Genomic DNA, 17,663 nt, shown 5'->3' with positions numbered 1-17,663 from the left:
AAACGCTGCCTTGTATTGAATGGTCCCTTTGAGCACCTCTCGACGATCATCATGAAGATAGTTGAGACTAATGACTGTTGCTGGGAACCATGCCTTGCTTTCTTCTTCATTCTCCAAGGTATAGTAGACCTCTATATCACTCCCGAATTGGAGGCCATTGAAAAGATCTGATACCATTATCAACTGGTGGATGGTATCGTCCTCTGTTAATTTCCCTTGGAAAGTGATACTTGAGAAATTTGTTTGAAATATATACCGAAGACTAAAGAGTCGGGGGTAACCATTGGAACGTAGTCAGTATATAGACATATGTGTTTTTTGTGAAATCGATATTTTTGTAACGGTCACATTTAAAGATGCACGGCTCTGTGCAGCATCTAAATACCATGGGACTTAGACGTGCAAGTGAACAGCTGGGTATGGGCTCCAAAGGTACCGACATCATCCAGTCCGGATTGCTTTGAAAGTCAGTCATGTGTCATTGAATTACTGTTCTTTTAATCATAGTTGCTTTAGATTTAATTGTGCAATGAAGATAGAAGTGTCACTACAGAGTGATGATGATACTGTTCTCGCTATTGAAAGTATGAATTACCCAGTACCTACTCTTGGATGTCGTCCTCATCAGTGCCCTTCCTCTGTGAATCACTGTCACCACTAGAATCACTTGAGCGGTAATCAGAAGAAGAGTTCGGGACCGTTTAGAATTAGGCCTCAAGCCAGATTTTACACACGGTAACGTACGGACCCTACGTGTCCGTACCGGTCTTTATATCAAGGAGGGAGAAAACTCACCCTCAGAATGGGTGACCGTGGAATAAGGCCAGGCACGGTGTGTACAAGTGGTGCTAGTGAACCCTACAGACGCCGAAAAAAGAAACGAATATCAAATCATTGCATTAGTCATATGAAACTGCAGTACGTAAACGAACTTTATTGCGTTTGAGGACTACAAGTGAACACAAATATTCGTCAGAATCCTCCCGCCTGGTGAACGCGCTCGAGCAACACAAGCTTGCGATATACATTATAATGCCCTAGAATCCCGTCCTAAGGATGCGGGGCGCAGAGGCACGGTTGTTGTAATGATGGTAATTCCGGTCCAGATGGAAAATGGCGTTAGCTGAACTTCATGCCACAGCGCGTTGCGCATGACTTTTCATTTTTCGGGCTGACGTTGGAAAGGGTGGGGATATTGAGAAAGCAATGAGTCGGCTGCCTGGAGCCCGCGATTACCTTGGTTTAAAAATAGCCCGAAGATTGCGTACGCTTAATGATGGCACCTCCGCATATGCACGTTCTGGGGAAGGCCGGGGTTGGGTTTCGGCTCGGCGTTCTCGACGGCCGCTGGTTTCTAAAAGGGAGAAAATGTCCGAATACTTCCTGCGTCGCGCGACACAGTCCTTGCTGTATAAATTTGCATCGGATTTAAAGGCAATGTTTACGTATTTGAACCGGATGCGTCCTGATATCAGTGGCAACTGATCACGGGCCGGCGAAGAATGCCGTCCGACATAGTCATTGCTGTAAAAATTTGCAATATTTGGGGTGCAAAATTTGAGATTTGGGAGCTGTGATCAGTCGCCACTGATCGCAGGCCGGCGAGGGGTGCCGTCCGTCACCGTCCTTGATGTAAAATTTGCAAAATTTGGATGGTATTGAATTGTGATTATACTTTGGTGGGAAATGATACCTAGTGTCGTACGGCACCCCTGTCAGGCATGTGATCAGCGGCGGCTGATCACACGACGCCAACGGAGAGTTAGAACTAATTAAAATACGTAAATAATGCATTTGCACAGGATACAGAAAGTACAGCAGGAACACGTATACGTTTGTTCAAAAATGATGCAAATATGCAGCAGGGTCATGAAGACAACTGTGTTTTGAGAAGTACGCAAATTTTTTACAGCAATGACGGTGTCGTAAGACACCCTTGCCGGCCTGTGATCAGTGGCCACTGATCACAGCTCCCATCCTGCAAAATTTGCCACCAAATTTTGCAAATTTTATACAGCAATGACGATGTCGTACGACACCCCCTGCCGGCCTGTGATCAGTGGCCACTGATCACAGCTCCCCACTGATCACAGGTCCTAACTCTCAAAATTTGCATCAATATTTTGCAATTTTATACAGCAATGACGGTGTAGTGCGACACCCCCTGCCGGCCTGTGATCAGTGGCCACTGATCACAGGACGCAACCCACTTCACAACCACCTTTTTCAACGTCCACCTCTCATAGACAAACAAGTATTTATAAGTGCCGACAATTCGTGTCCGCCCCAGTCACTGAAAAAGCGTCGCTTTCGTACGACAACAACGCACCTTCACGAATACTGCAGAGAAAATGGGACCACAATATAGAGTATAGGGAAGAAAACCCCAAAAAGTTTTTTAAAGACACTTGTTTACATAAACAGATAGAGGGAAGAGGAGATGCAGCCAGAGAGGCGGAGAGGGAGGGATAGAGAGAGAGGGATACAAGGAAGAGAGATGGACACAAATATAGAGAGATGGACACACACATAGATAGATGGTCACCATAAAGAATTGGATAAACATATAGAGAGATGGGTATAAACATAGAGAGAGACAGAGACAGAGACAGACAGAGAGATACAGAGGGAGAGACAGAGAGGTTTATCCAACCATTTGTGCAATCGGTGGTATGCACTCCATTTATTGTCCAGCTAGGCATTATGGAATTCTAAAGGAGGTGATGGTTACTTAGTCAATATCGTGCCACCGTTAATTTTCTCAAACAATTAGACCAATGGCAGTAGGATGACTAATTCTACTTTAGTGGTCCTTGTCTACTTTACGAGCGGTCCTGGGCGAGTAAGGTGATTCCTTACCGGCTCAGGTGCACCTTGTCAATAAACAAACACTTTCATATGTGATCTTCGTGATCCCCTCACACAACTCACACAAAGCCATCACAAAATGCACACTGCCATCACAAAATGCACATTATCAGTGTGAGAGTTTTTATTTCAAGGTTGACGTTTGAGAGTTTTGAGATGCGTCTCACAAAACCGTCACAAAAGATTCACGAAAATGTGTGATGTTTGAGACGATTTTTGTCATGATCACAAAACGTTCTCAAAAAGTGCTACAATTCAACAAATAATCACAAACCATGTGTGACGAATAAGAAGATGGAGTGAGACGAATGAGATGAAGGCGGCGAAAAGAGCAAAACTCTCACAAATCGTCACACAAATCGTCTCACTTTTGTGACGCCCTAAATCGTCACAAAACGGAGCACAGGGATATAGTGCCATCCCCCCAATAGTGCTATAGCTAAAGGTATGTCGCGCTATAGCACTATATCGTAGGAGGCACTGTATACGATTCCGTATCATAGTCGGCAAATCATCATCCACCAGCTTCTCGCACGTGTAAAACATTGCGTTTTGGTCACCACGTGTAATACATTGCATTTTGGTCGCCACGTGTAAAACATTGCATATCGATCCACACGTGTAATACATTGCATTTGGGTCCACACGTGTGATGTGTTTGTCGCGCGACAAGATCTACAAAAGCTGTATGGGTGGCTACCCATACTACAATCAACCTCTAAAAAATTAACAAAAATTAATCTAGTTCCAGTATGGCTGGCCAGCCATACAGCTTTTGTAAATCTTGTCGCGCGACAGCCATTACATATTACAGGGTCGCTCAATAGTGCCTACTTTAGTAGTGTTTCCCTCTATATAGTGCTATGGCTCACTCTCTGGCACAGGTTTTCATACGCTCACATGTATCATCCGGCATGGTTCAGTACTCAAAGGATGAAGTTATTTAGTTGTGTTATACAGGCTTTGTTGTGTTTGTGTTAGCAGTGTGCATTGTCCCCAAATATATGTATTTGAGCCTCCTTTCTATAGTGCCAACCTCCTAATAGTGCCATAGCTAGAGGTATGTCACGCTATAGAACTATATCGTAGGAGGCGCTGTATACGATTCCGTATCATAATCGGCCAATCATCATCCACCAGCTTCTCGCACGTGTAAAACATTGCGTTTTGGTCACCACGTGTAATACATTGCATTTTGGTCGCCACGTGTAAAACATTGCATATCGATCCACACGTGTAATACATTGCATTTGGGTCCACACGTGTGATGTGTTTGTCGCGCGACAAGATCTACAAAAGCTGTATGGGTGGCTACCCATACTAGAATCAACCTCTAAAAAATTAACAAAAATTAATCTAGTTCCAGTATGGCTGGCCAGCCATACAGCTTTTGTAAATCTTGTCGCGCGACAGCCATTATATGTTACAGGGGGGTTGCTCAATAGTGCCTACTTTAGTAGTGCTTCCCTCTATATAGTGCTAGTTATTTAGTTGTGTTATACAGGCTTTGTTGTGTTTGTGTTAGCAGTGTGCTTTGTCCCGAAATATATGTATTTGAGCCTCCTTTATATAGTGCCATCCCCCCAATAGTGCCATAGCTAGAGGTGCTTGTCATTCTTGACATTGTGAGCGCGAAAGACGCGAGGAAAGTATATTGAGGGGTGCTGTTGCGGCAATTCTGCCGCGGGGCACCGAGCGACCTGTAATGACGGGAATCCACCCGTATTCTTTTACTCCTCACAAGTCTGCTGCCTCCCCCTTCCTATCTTCGGGGATGGCTTCTTAAGTACACGTTCCCCGGGATGAGTCGGCTATCCCCAACCCTCCCTCCCGTAATTTCCCCTTCGATCCAGCTTCCCCTTGCCCCACCGGTAGCCACCCCCTCGTGCCATTTTCCCTTCGCGCCCTCGGCCGGCGACCTGCGCGGTCTTTCTGCCCCTGCCCGAGCCCCGTGCGGCCTATGGTTTCCCTTCTCCCCGGTGGCTGGCACCCCCAATTCCCCGCGCGTGCTGTCTCGCTCCCTCCTTCCCGCCTTTCGCTTGCCCGTCCTTCGGCGGTATACGGATGCGCTCCGCCCCGTGGTACGCGTGTCCAGCCGCCACCTGGCAACCGAATGCCTCGTAACACTGCTTGAGACACACAGCAATCTCACAAAACTGGGCTTCGTCTCGTTGAAAAATTACGGAAGATGGTTGGTGTGGCATTGAAATTGAATTTTTTCATTCTTTTGAGATTGACCGGTGTTTTGAGTAATCCCACGACCTCAAATTGACCAAGCAAAGTCCCAGGGCACACATCAGTGCAGATTGCAGCACAAGCAGTTGAGGACACCAAGTACAGCTTTTCGGCTCCAGCTTCAAGTACGTCTTGCCGCCACAATTTTCGATTTCCTGCTTTAGGACGTGCACAGCAGTCAGAAAACAGTCATAGAGGCTTCGTGAGACTGGAGTCTTGAAGCATTCAAGCGTCACCCTAGAAAGGCTGCACTCCAGAATACATTTTGCTTGCTTTGCATCATTCTCACCTCCAATCAATCGTTTTGGGAATAGGCCAGGCTGGTCGCATTAGAAGAATCCCTCCGTGTGTAATCATGGCTTCTCAGAAGACAGCGTTTGAAGTCTCGAGCCCATTGGCGAGACCCATGAATTCACGCATTTCTGTGCAACTCCAAGAGAGCCCGTGCCAAGCACTTCAGAGTCGCAGGACACAGAAGGTCGCAAGGCAGAATATCGATGCAAATGGAAGTGGACAAAAGCAGTAAGCAACGAGATAACTCCAAACCCCGGCAGACTCATATTTCCCCGGAATTGGCAAATCAAGCCATTAATGATGCTATTACATACTCAGGTGGGGACGTTGTGGTTATGGCTAGAACCTGTGCAAGTGGATTTTGTGATGCATTACAACAATGCTATGGTTCAGAAGAAATATCAGATGTGTTTATTGCTTGCGGCTCAGGTTTAAACGGCTTAATTGGATTGCAAGTCGCTGTAGAGCTGCAGAAGAGAGGTTATGCACCAGCGGTCTATGCTGCAGAGCAATCTAAGCATGCTAATTTCCGATATGTCTGCGATGAAGCCGGAATCGACTTGCACGACTTCATTCCCAGCACGCTAGAGTTTTATTATGACATCGTTGTAGATGCCTTGCTTGGAACTGGCTTTGATGGGGGGGACATTCGACAACAGTACTGGACTGTTTACGAGATGCTAATCTCAACTCGGCTTGCGATTGTGAGCCTTGATGTACCATCTGGCTGGGATCTTTCGACGGGTCCAAGAAAAATTGATGTGACAGCAGATTCGTTTATCAAACCCGAAGTGCTAGTGTCTTTAGAAGCACCAAAGCTTGGATCAAATGTGTTTGCCGGGGGCTACCACTTTATAGCTGGTCGACATCTTCCTCAAAGCTACTTTTGGAAAAGGGAATCTCTGTTCCGGCTTTTCCCGGCGAGGAGTCAAACTGCGTGCTCATGTCAAGTAACCCGTTTCGCTTCGAAGGTGCTAATGGAGAGACATATGGGCGACCTGGACAATTCAATGCCACGCTCTACACGAAAAACCCTACCCGAGAATGGGTCGATATTGACAAGCACGATGACCTGTGGGACGAACTAGACTAGTATTAGAGTGTGCTCAGTGAGTTTAAGAGTGGAAATCATTGTCAAGTGCTATACAGGGACTCTAGCTGCGAAAAAACGCTGTCTACTGGCCAACTTTTTTGCTTAACGCGACGCGCCACATAATGTAATTCGACGTGGCCTGCGTCAGCGCGGAAGCTGTGACTTTTCCTGTTTGTCGCCATACGAACCCACACGCAACACCGGTGACACAGGCGGAGGCCATGTATCGAACGTTTGGCGGGTCATATCCAAGTTTTGATTTCCCTAAGTGTGCAATGCCGAAGGCACCAGACGCGATGAGTAGTGCAGATATGGACCCGTGGCCTAGGCGTTGCTCCAACATATTCTGAATCATACCCCTAAATATAAGCTCCTCGGTAACGCCGTTCATGAATATGCCTAGGAAAGTGGCGGCTTCTTTGGCCGCGTCTAAACGAGGTGGCGTCTTGACGTCAGCAAACCGGGTTAGGGCGGCAAGTGGAACGGTGATGAGATCAGAGGCAGCACGCACAGCTAGCGCTATCAGCACATCGACTGGGGTTACCTTGAAAGTGTAGCCCAAGTCACGAGCGTGGGCCAGCTTTGAAAAGGGCGTAGAATTGTGAAGCAGTTCACGACTGTCAAAGCTGCGGTGAACAAGCCCCAGGCTGTAACCTTTCCAGTCGGTGATATGTCCGATGACAACAGCTTAAATTCCAGTGGAAGCCAGATGCAAAGAACGGTAATCAGGTCGGCCATTTCGGAGCGAAGCGATGAGTGGTCGTTTGGCTTTGTGAGCTGAAGCAGTGACGGGATGAGGATATACGCTACGTAAATTGCCAATATAGGGACTGCGCGGCGGCGACCGTCCATGATGTTGGGTGCACCGGCGAGGCACACTGGAACCAAAACTAATAGCACCGTCCAAGCTGCTTGCCATCCATGTCCAAATTCGTTGACAAATGTCGAAGAAGAGTAAGCCAGGAATAAAAGAGTCCAGCACATCGAGGCTGAGGACTCCAAAGTATGGGCTCGGCCGCCTGGTTCTGGCATTTTTGGAAAGCCGCGGTCAGTCATTGGCTCCATGCTGAAGGATGGAACGAAGATTCTACTCGAACAGTGAAGTACAACACGGTTGAAGCTGTTTCAAATGTCTCTGCGGTAGCCGGAAAACGCTCTTGTAGAAAGCAGGGTTGCCTTGAGCACTTTGTCGTTGCTCGCTGCGATTTTTGCGTTTCTAAAAGGTTTACTAGGAAGGTACTCTTGCTGGGCCTTGCACGTGTTCGGGTGTGTGTGAACATCCGCACACGTTGCAGACTTACAGTGTATGCAGGCGAAGTAGGGGGGGTTTTCTCTGGGCAGAACGGACCGGTTGCAGGAGGGGGTCGCTCAATTGTGCCTACTATAGTAGTGCTTCCCTCTATATAGTGCTATGGCTCGCCCTCTGGCACAGGTTATCATAAGCTCACACGTGCATCATCCGGCATGGTTCAGTACGCAGTACAGCTATCCATGCTGTCTTAAAGGAGACCCTGACCAAAGGATGTTGTGTTATGCAGGCTTTGTTGTGTTTGTGTTACAAGTGTGCTTTGTCCCCAAATATATGTATTTGAGCCTCCTTTATATAGTGCCATCCCCCCAATAGTGCCATAGCTAGAGGTATGTCACGCTATAGCACTATATCGTAGGAGGCACTGTATACGATTCCGTATCATAATCGGCCAATCATCATCCACCAGCTTCTCGCACGTGTAAAACATTGCGTTTTGGTCACCACGTGTAATACATTGCATTTTGGTCGCCACGTGTAAAACATTGCATATCGATCCACACGTGTAATACATTGCATTTGGGTCCACACGTGTGATGTGTTTGTCGCGCGACAAGATCTACAAAAGCTGTATGGGTGGCTACCCATACTAGAATCAACCTCTAAAAAATTAACAAAAATTAATCTAGTTCCAGTATGGCTGGCCAGCCATACAGCTTTTGTAAATCTTGTCGCGTGACAGCCATTACATGTCATTCCAAAGAAACTTGTCTGCGCATGCAGGCCTGCGCGGTATACCCTTCCCTAAAAGCATTATTTGGTTAAAAGGCTAATTTGATGATTCAGTTCTCGTTGCTGCCAGTGCGGACAATGGGTGCAGTATTTCATCCCTGGACTCCAGGGAAACGCTCCGGGGCCTAAGCGTTCACCTCTTCTACAGTTTCCCGCAATGTTACCTCCGTGCCTCTCCCCATCCCGCCAAAAAAGAAAATAGCCGGCTCACAACACCTTTAAAGGCCAAACAGTAGTATTTGATCCACAATCAAACACTTTCTCGTCATGTTCACGAAACAGGCCTCCAGTTTCCCGAAATGTTACCTCCTCGCTTCTCCCCGTCCCGCCAAAAAAATGGCGGGCACACAGCACCGTTAAAGGCCAAACAGTAGTAATTGATCGACGATCAACACCTTCTCGTCCTGCTCCCGGGATTGGCCTCCAGTTACGGACAATTCACGCCCCTTCCGATGTCGATTGGAATGCGTCGTCAGGCAGCGCGCGCCAAGCAAGGGACAGACGGGACGCAAGGGCCAAAGACAAACGGCAGACAGCGGTAAATTTATTGAAGATGAAAAAAAAGTTGCCGATGTGGTTCGCCTCACAGTCGACTGTGAGGCGAACCACACTGATGATCATCAGTCGTGGGACAGCAGACCGATTACAAAAATGTATCAAGACCAAGGACGACGACAAACTGTCCCGCCTTCTTGACCCAGCCAACAACTGTCCCGGAGCCCCCCGTGTCGTCAAAGCGGACGAGGACAAAATCATTAAGCAGCGCATTAAATACACTGCCTCCCGGGGATTTGCAATTAACAATTATACATTGCGAGCTATCATGGCTCGCATTGCCAATGATGGTCGACGCGGTTTTCAGACGAAGGACAACATGCCCTCCCCGGACGTTATTCGTACCTGGAGAACCCGAAACAGGGATATCACGTTTCCAACAGCCGATCCCACGAATCTTCTAATCCTAGTTACTCCCCGACTCCTCTAAATCTCCGAAGCACTGCGAATCCCTAAAGTACAAAAACCATCCTACTCCTTACTCCTGAATCCCCTGCCGGCCTGTGATCAGTGGCCTCTGATCACAGCTCCCCACTGATCACCGGTCCTAACTCTCAAAATTTGCACCCCAATTTGCAAATTTTATACAGCAATGACGATGTCGGACGACACCCCCTGCCGGCCTGTGATCAGTGGCCACTGATCACAGCTCCCCACTGATCACCGGTCCTAACTCTCAAAATTTGCACCCAAATTTTGCAAATTTTATACAGCAATGACGGTGCACCGGTTGACAAGGAGAGTGGGTGTATGTTGAGGAAAACGAAAAAGTTAAGGATCAGACTGGCTGCAGGAACTAGAGAGGTGTAGGGACACGGACTTCGAAAGGTGGGGATACATAACGTGCCCCCTTGCAACAAGCCCACAAAGGTAGCAGACCTGAATTTTGTTTGCAATAACGATACAGTTTATATGTCGCAACTACGGATATAGAGGCCGGCGCAGAGCTTATAGTCAGTGCATAAAAGTATGCAGAGCTGTGTGGTAGTACTAAAAACTGTTGAATAAAGACCAGAGTTCTTGTTCCGCACATATACTTATGCCTGACGTGGCGGATACCCTTCCTTTCGCCCCCACACTTGATAAATTCCACCGTCTGGGAGACTCCTGTGTTGTACTGCTGAGTTTGATGTGCATATGAGACACATATGGTCGTCGCTTTCGGCGCTGTCCTGCTCGCAGTAGTGCATAACTAATGCCTTTCGAACGTAGCTTCCAAGCTCAACCAGCGCTCTTCTTTCGTTTCGTTGTTGTATCATCACCCCGTATCCATCTTCTTCAGCTTCGCACTCCTTCACTGCGCAATATCGTGTTGTTTCTTGACTTTCTTTCTCACGAGCGTCCAGAATCCGGACTTGAACCACGGCTAGCACCATCCAGAACCTTCTGTCCTCATCATGCTCAGAATCATTGTTCTCATGAAGAGTGAATGTGAGATCAGGATCTGCGGTCGAAACTACAGAAGAATGCAAGGCTTGAATCACGCTCCCATAAGATATAGTGGCCAAAACAGATGTCTGGTCTCTTTTCGCCCGTCTGTTATTTTGCACCACTTGGCAGTTCCATATATCTGTACGGTTACGGAATTTCCATGGTCCGGCCGGCCACTTCTAAGACGTAGCTTTTGTTTCCATAAATGCTCTAAAAACTCCCTTGCTTTCAACAGAAATGCAAGGTCAGTTGATTGGAACATTTCCGAATGTTGACCTCCGTCTGCAGTGTTTCCGAGGTTCATAATTACTGAATTGTCTACGCGCCAGTCCTTCCTACTGAGAGACGACGATAAGAGTCCTTTCCGATGTAATCGAAGGTTCTGCAGAACAGGAGTTGGGAAGCAGTCCTGAAGCTTTTGTAGAAATCTTCCCGCATCCTGAAGCCCAGAACTGTCGTAGCCCAAGAGATTTAAAACCGACTTCGCTGTCTCAAAGCTCCAGCCGTTCTCACTAGTGTCAATGCCTTCAGTTTTAATTGCCAGACGAGTCTTCCAGTCGTTGGCAAGACGATGTTCCATAGCCTGTAATTGTGAGTTTTTCATATTGGATTGAGCTACCCCCCTCTTCAATGGCTGATGAGCGCTTTCAAACAACAACTCTTGTACATGTCTTACACTACCGAACAGTGGCAATGTATGTGTGAAGAACTCCAACAATCTGTGAAGGTTTGGTTTGTCCAAATGAGTGGAGGCAAAGCTGTTTGTGCGACACAGCTTATCTACTCGAGATAGGTAACGAAGTGCCATATTACGAATCTCCAGAAGTCTCTTGGTTCCTCCTTCTTCATTGTGTGTGTCTAATGACCTCTTACCATCTATCCTTGAGTCCGGAAAGTACTGTGTTCTGCTCACGAGAGAGGAAAACAGGTCGAGGAGGTCGAGAGCTTCATCGATAGTAGCACAGTTTCCGCTCTCTCTCTCGCCTGTGATTTTGTTCACGTACCAAACACTCTTCATCGCCCGTGGTGCTACCAAGAGCAGGCAGTACATAGACGATATCGTCATTGAATGTAGCACATGCTTGTCATGGTTGATTAGGCTCTCCTGATATATGAGATAGCCATCCTTCAAAGCCATCTTGGCAATTGCCTCGGCATCTTTGCGTACATCTTTTGGTAGCAGTGTTATACAGAGATTCATGATGTCGCGACCAATCCCGAGGAAAAGATGATCGGGAGCCACAACGCATGAGCGATACGAATCGAAAACAGAAGGAACAACCGGTTTGCTACTGCCGAGTACACGAGGCACACGAGCGCGAACTTGTCGCAGTTTCTCAGAGAGTTGATGAAGTGCCTGCAAACTTGTCTCAAACGTATCTGCGTCATCCATTCCGAGGGCTTTCAACTCTTCCCTGGATAACTTGGATCTCCTCAATGCAGTAGCCCGGTTCTCATCTCTCGCGAAAGATGGATGGTCGGAATGGATGCGGGTTGTGTAACAATACTTGCTTCCTTGAAATCCAGACTTGTCGTACCTACCATAGCTGCATAAGTGACATGGAACATTGGAGCAGTGCCCTAGTAGGTCCAAAGTGTGGGACACTGCAGGATAGTCTCCAACGTACCCGACGACATCGAGAAAAAGAACAACCTTCTCTCCTTTTGCAGTGGTCATCTCAAATCCCTTTTCTGTCCCCTCAATGATATCATCAATAACTGCCGCCAGTACCTCGTTTGTAGATACCCCTGGAGGAGTTAGCCCGATAGGTCTGATGGCTCCTGCTCCATTGCGGTTCTCCGGAGCCATACCTATTGGCAGCATGTATACACCACCCATGCTTCCTTTCTTTCCAATGTACGGCGTAAATCCATCAGAGTACAGAAACATTCTATACACAACGTACTTTCTTCCATCTTCCAAACGTCCACTGCTTTCCGCATCGACGCGATGACCCTTGTTCATTGGATTATCATCGGCAGATACTCGTTTCACTACGGTTTTGTCAAACATCTGGTTGTAAACGCCCCTATTCGTTCCGGTGAGATTCGAAACATTTCTTTCAGAAGATACAACCAAGCTGGTGGCGTGGTCGTCATCACAGTTCTGTCTTCTCCACATCCTATACACAAGGAAGGGTGTTTGCGTTGGTTCTTCCGAATCTTCGGCGTCTGGCTGTCCTGGGAGTGCAAGTTCGACGACCATGTCACTGGGAAGGAATGCCCGAGATTCTGGTCTCTTCGTCTTCATCGTTTTGGTACGCTTTGAATTGGACTCCGCCTGCGGTTCTGTCCAGTTTGGCTCATCGTAAACAAAGAAGGAAGATACAACTGCATCAAATCTCATGTTCGTTGAGGACGTTACTGCAAACTGGGCTTGCATCAATCTGCCCTTCACCGCGTCACTTGTTTCGAACGTAATGTTAAGAAGGAGCCCTTTTCGCAGTTTCACTGTCACACCATCTTCGGTTGGAATCCGATAAACAGATAGACTCCCAGCCCTATCCTTGATTATTGGAGTGTCCTCAATATCCGAGAACCTCGGTATCTCGATTGACGGATCCATATCATGCCGTCTTCCTTGCACCATCTCCCGCAATTTTGCTGTCGAAAAGTCAAGTTTTGCCCAGTTGCTCGGTCTTACAATCATGGTCGGAGCGCTGTCCTGTGAGGTATACTTTCCAACGCCAGCCTTCGACCCAGACTTCGACAAATCCACAGTAAACATTTCTACATGACAAGGAACGAAGAAGTTGGATTTCGCAAATGGACGAACACGTCTCTTCAGAGTAGATGTACTTGGCAGTTTGAGAGTGAACTGCCTTTCATTCGGTCTCCAGTTCCTAAAGTTGGCAAGTGTCTGATACGCAGTCTCGCTGAGACGCGTGCTCCCAGTTGCTGTTATTAGTGATGCAATATTTGTCCAGGTCAATCGAATTCCACCAGAAGCGCTTTCGAACATGCTGTCTATCAGCTCCTCAGACTCCTCAGCTTCGTAGGCATTGTCCTGCTCAACGCTCAATCCAATGTCTAATCCAGAAATTCCTTCGCTTTCTTCACAACGGATCGTGTTATTCCGTTCGGGGTGAGGACTTGATGGAAGTGCCTCCACACCGTCATGCATGACGCCTTGGTATTCTTGGAGGTCGCTTAAAAGCCCTTCTTTCAAAAGGGAAGCGTAGGATTCTGACTGACCGTCTAGTAACATGAACCCATCTCCTGGACGTTTAGCTGGCTTTGTAGACAGTTGCCTACATGGCCTTGCTCTTTTTCGATTTCTTTCAAGCTGAGGTTCAGAAGAAGATGGTGCGTGCCCATCCGAAGTAGTCCCTTGTGATACAACATCTTCGGAACGCTTTGCATAAGGTCCGCGTTTTTTAAGAACCCAACGACTCTTGCTTTGACGCCCCATCTGTGACAGTTTCGACCAGGTCCGCAACTAGAAATGGGGCTGCAGTGAAGTTTGGCATGGACCTCGGCATTAACAAGATTTCAGCAAGCTTACTGCTCTACAGCCGAAAGAAGGTCTTTTGTTACATTTGGCGATGCATACGGTTGTGCCGTTAATATTAAAGCTTGGTTCAATGAATAGAAACGGTAAAAAGGATATGCTCCTACTCGCATTTTGATGTGATGCCGCATGCAAAAGCTCAATGAATGGCTGTCGTTAAGGACAGCCATGCCATACCGAATTCGGTAATTTCAAATTGAGATTTCAGTACGACACGTGCCCATGAACAGTTTGAAATATCTAGGTACCGGTTTTTTCTGAACACTGCATATATATATGCAGCAATATAGTTCCAGGACCAGATCCAACTCTCCGCACGCCCGTCGTCCGCAGTCTTGATCCACCATGCATCCCGTTTTCTGACAGTTTCCTTTCTGCGAGTTGCGTGTTCGGTTGAGATATCATCCACACAGTAAGTGAAGCTACTTCTCCCACAGTCTTGACCCACAACGCATCTGTTTCTCTAACAGTTTCCGTTCTGCAAGTTGCTTGTCTGTTTGAAATATCATCCGCAGTAAGTGACGCCACTTCTGCCACAGTTCTGACCCACCACGCATCCATTTTTCTAACAGTTTCCTTTCTGCTAGTTGCGTGTTTGTTTGGGATATCATCCACAGTAAGTGACGCCAATTCTGTCACAGTCCTGACCCACCACGCATCCATTTTTGTAACAGTTTCCTTTCTGCGAGTTGCGTGTTTGGTTGAGATATCATCCACAGTAAGTGACGCCACTTCTGCCACAGTCCTGACCCTCCACGCATCCATTTTTCTAACAGTTTCCTATCTGCGAGTTGCGTGTTTGGTTGAGATATCATCCACAGTAAGTGACGCCACTTCTGCCACAGTCCTGACCCACCACGCATCCATTTTTCTAACAGTTTCCTTTCTGCGAGTTGCATGTTTGGTTGAGATATCATCCACAGTAAGTGACGCCACTTCTGCCACAGTCCTGACCCACCACGCATCCATTTTTCTAACAGTGTCCTATCTGCGAGTTGCGTGTTTGGTTGAGATATCATCCACAGTAAGTGACGCCACTTCTGCCACAGTTCTGACCCACCACGCATCCATTTTTCTAACAGTTTCCTTTCTGCGAGTTGCGTGTTTGGTTGAGATATCATCCACAGTAAGTGACGCCACTTCTGCCACAGTCCTGACCCACCACGCATCCATTTTTCTAACAGTTTCCTATCTGCGAGTTGCGTGTTTGGTTGAGATATCATCCACAGTAAGTGACGCCACTTCTGCCACAGTCCTGACCCACCACGCATCCATTTTTCTAACAGTTTCCTTTCTGCGAGTTGCATGTTTGGTTGAGATATCATCCACAGTAAGTGACGCCACTTCTGCCACAGTCCTGACCCACCACGCATCCATTTTTCTAACAGTGTCCTATCTGCGAGTTGCGTGTTTGGTTGAGATATCATCCACAGTAAGTGACGCCACTTCTGCCACAGTTCTGACCCACCACGCATCCATTTTTCTAACAGTTTCCTTTCTGCGAGTTGCGTGTTTGGTTGAGATATCATCTGCAGTAAGTGACGCCACTTCTGCCACAGTTCTGACCCACCACGCATCCATTTTTCTAACAGTTTCCTTTCTGCGAGTTGCATGTTTGGTTGAGATATCATCCACAGTAAGTGACGCCACTTCTGCCACAGTCCTGACCCTCCACGCATCCATTTTTCTAACAGTTTCCTATCTGCGAGTTGCGTGTTTGGTTGAGATATCATCCACAGTAAGTGACGCCACTTCTGCCACAGTTCTGACCCACCACGCATCCATTTTTCTAACAGTTTCCTATCTGCGAGTTGCATGTTTGGTTGAGATATCATCCACAGTAAGTGACGCCACTTCTGCCACAGTTCTGACCCACCACGCATCCATTTTTCTAACAGTTTCCTTTCTGCGAGTTGCGTGTTTGGTTGAGATATCATCTGCAGTAAGTGACGCCACTTCTGCCACAGTTCTGACCCACCACGCATCCATTTTTCTAACAGTTTCTTTTCTGCGAGTTGCGTCTTTGGTTTAGATGTCATCCACAGTAAGTGACGCCACTTCTCCCATAGTTCTGACCCACCACGAATCCATTTTTCTAACAGTTTCCTTTCTGCGAGTTGCGTGTTTGGTTGAGATATCTTCTGCAGTAAGTGACGCCACTTCTCCCATAGTCCTGACCCACCACGCATCCATTTTTCTAACAGTTTCTTTTCTGCGAGTTGCGTGTTTGGTTGAGATATCATCCATAGTAAGTGACGCCACTTCTGCTACAGTCATGACCCACCGCGCATCCCCGTTTCTGACAGTTTGCTTTCTGCGAGTTGCGGGTTTGGTTGAAATCGCATGCGGAGACACGAGTGCGCTGCAGACGTTTGGTAAGTGAGCGCTTTCTCTAGGCAATGCCGTTTTGCGATTACCTACAAAGCTGTAACGTAAGTTCGCACATTCTCTAACACATTGAAAGTTTCGAAGAACTGTTCTGACTAAGCCTCACAGCGTTCCTTGTCTCACTGCAGGTCAACCCGCCCGTCTTCTAACTCAGGATCAGGTAAGCCATCAGTACACCCTCCTTGGTCTATCAGAATTCCAATCCACCATCATGACGTACTGTGACCGTAACTGACCTCTCTTGTTATGTTTCTTGGCGTTGATTATTGTATTTAACGGAAGCGCAATGAACCACTGCTGCGGTATTCCGGTATTTGGACGGGGTAGATGTAGTGTATGTAGCCGTAACAATACTCTTTGGTTGCTACAAATAAATGTGATGTGAACGCCGCTGGAACCGCTATCGGTTTCATCCTTCGGGTTGGGACCGTTTCTGGACCGGCGGGGTGATATCACCTTTGCAAGAAAGGTACTGGATTAACATTTCATTGACTGAGAGTAGGTCGGAGCATTACGTGTAGTGTTGCATTGGAGCTGCAAATGGAGACATATTTTCACTGCCCTGGAGCAGCAAAACATGGTCGTCGGTGGCTGCGCATATGCAGCGATGATCACCGTCTCATCATTGCATCAATGTAAAAGCGTTTGGCCCTGCGGGACCTGCCTGTGTACAGCGCCAGCCAGCCATCTACCGCCGCAGGCCAGGCAGAGACGCTGTGCCATAACTATGCTGCTTTTCAGCCAATGGCGTTTGGCACTGCGAGACTTACCCGTGTGCAGCGCCAGCCAGCCATCTACCGCCGCAGGCCAGGCAGAGACGCTGTGCCATAACTATGCTGCTTTTCAGCCAATGGCGTTTGACACTGCGAGACTTACCCGTGTGCAGCGCCAGCCAGTCATCTACCGCCACAGGCCAGGCAGAGACGCTGTGCAATAACTCTGCTGCTTTTCAGCCAATGGCGTTTGGCACTGCGAGACTTACCTGTGTGCAGCGCCAGCCAGTCATCTACCGCCACAGGCCAGGCAGAGACGCTGTGCCATAACTATTCCGATTTTCAGCCAATGGCGTTATTGGTAAAAAATGTGCAAAATCGCGACATGAAATCAACAAGCGTTGCTACATTTATGACACATTTTTTGCTGGCCCGGACCAAAATATTTGCGCCGATTTTTTATTGCCTCCGATAGGCTGATTTGACCTTCCTGTGCTCCAGGAGCTCCTGGCCAGGAGCTCCTGGAGGGATGTT

General features: G+C 47.6%; 2 protein-coding genes; one reads left to right on the top strand and one right to left on the bottom strand.

Moving 5' to 3' along the window:
• Window positions 1-5,600: 5,600 nt before the first annotated feature.
• Window positions 5,601-6,485, top strand: CHC_T00003257001 (hypothetical protein). Its single transcript, XM_005714367.1, has one exon. The coding sequence runs from the start codon at window positions 5,601-5,603 to the stop codon at window positions 6,483-6,485; it is 885 nt and encodes a 294-aa protein (XP_005714424.1).
• A 7-nt stretch (window positions 6,486-6,492) lies between these two features.
• On the bottom strand, window positions 6,493-7,770 carry CHC_T00003256001 (hypothetical protein). XM_005714366.1 is given in 2 exon segments: window positions 6,493-7,542; window positions 7,543-7,770. The coding sequence occupies 1 exon segment, from the start codon at window positions 7,768-7,770 to the stop codon at window positions 7,543-7,545; it is 228 nt and encodes a 75-aa protein (XP_005714423.1). The 3' UTR covers window positions 6,493-7,542.
• Window positions 7,771-17,663: the final 9,893 nt, after the last annotated feature.

The sequence above is a fragment of the Chondrus crispus genome, genomic scaffold, assembly GCF_000350225.1.
Source record: "Chondrus crispus Stackhouse genomic scaffold, scaffold_183, whole genome shotgun sequence".
Taxonomy (NCBI): domain Eukaryota; phylum Rhodophyta; class Florideophyceae; order Gigartinales; family Gigartinaceae; genus Chondrus; species Chondrus crispus.
Note: the sequence above shows the minus strand (reverse complement) of the source record. Positions and strands in the feature narration are given on the sequence as shown.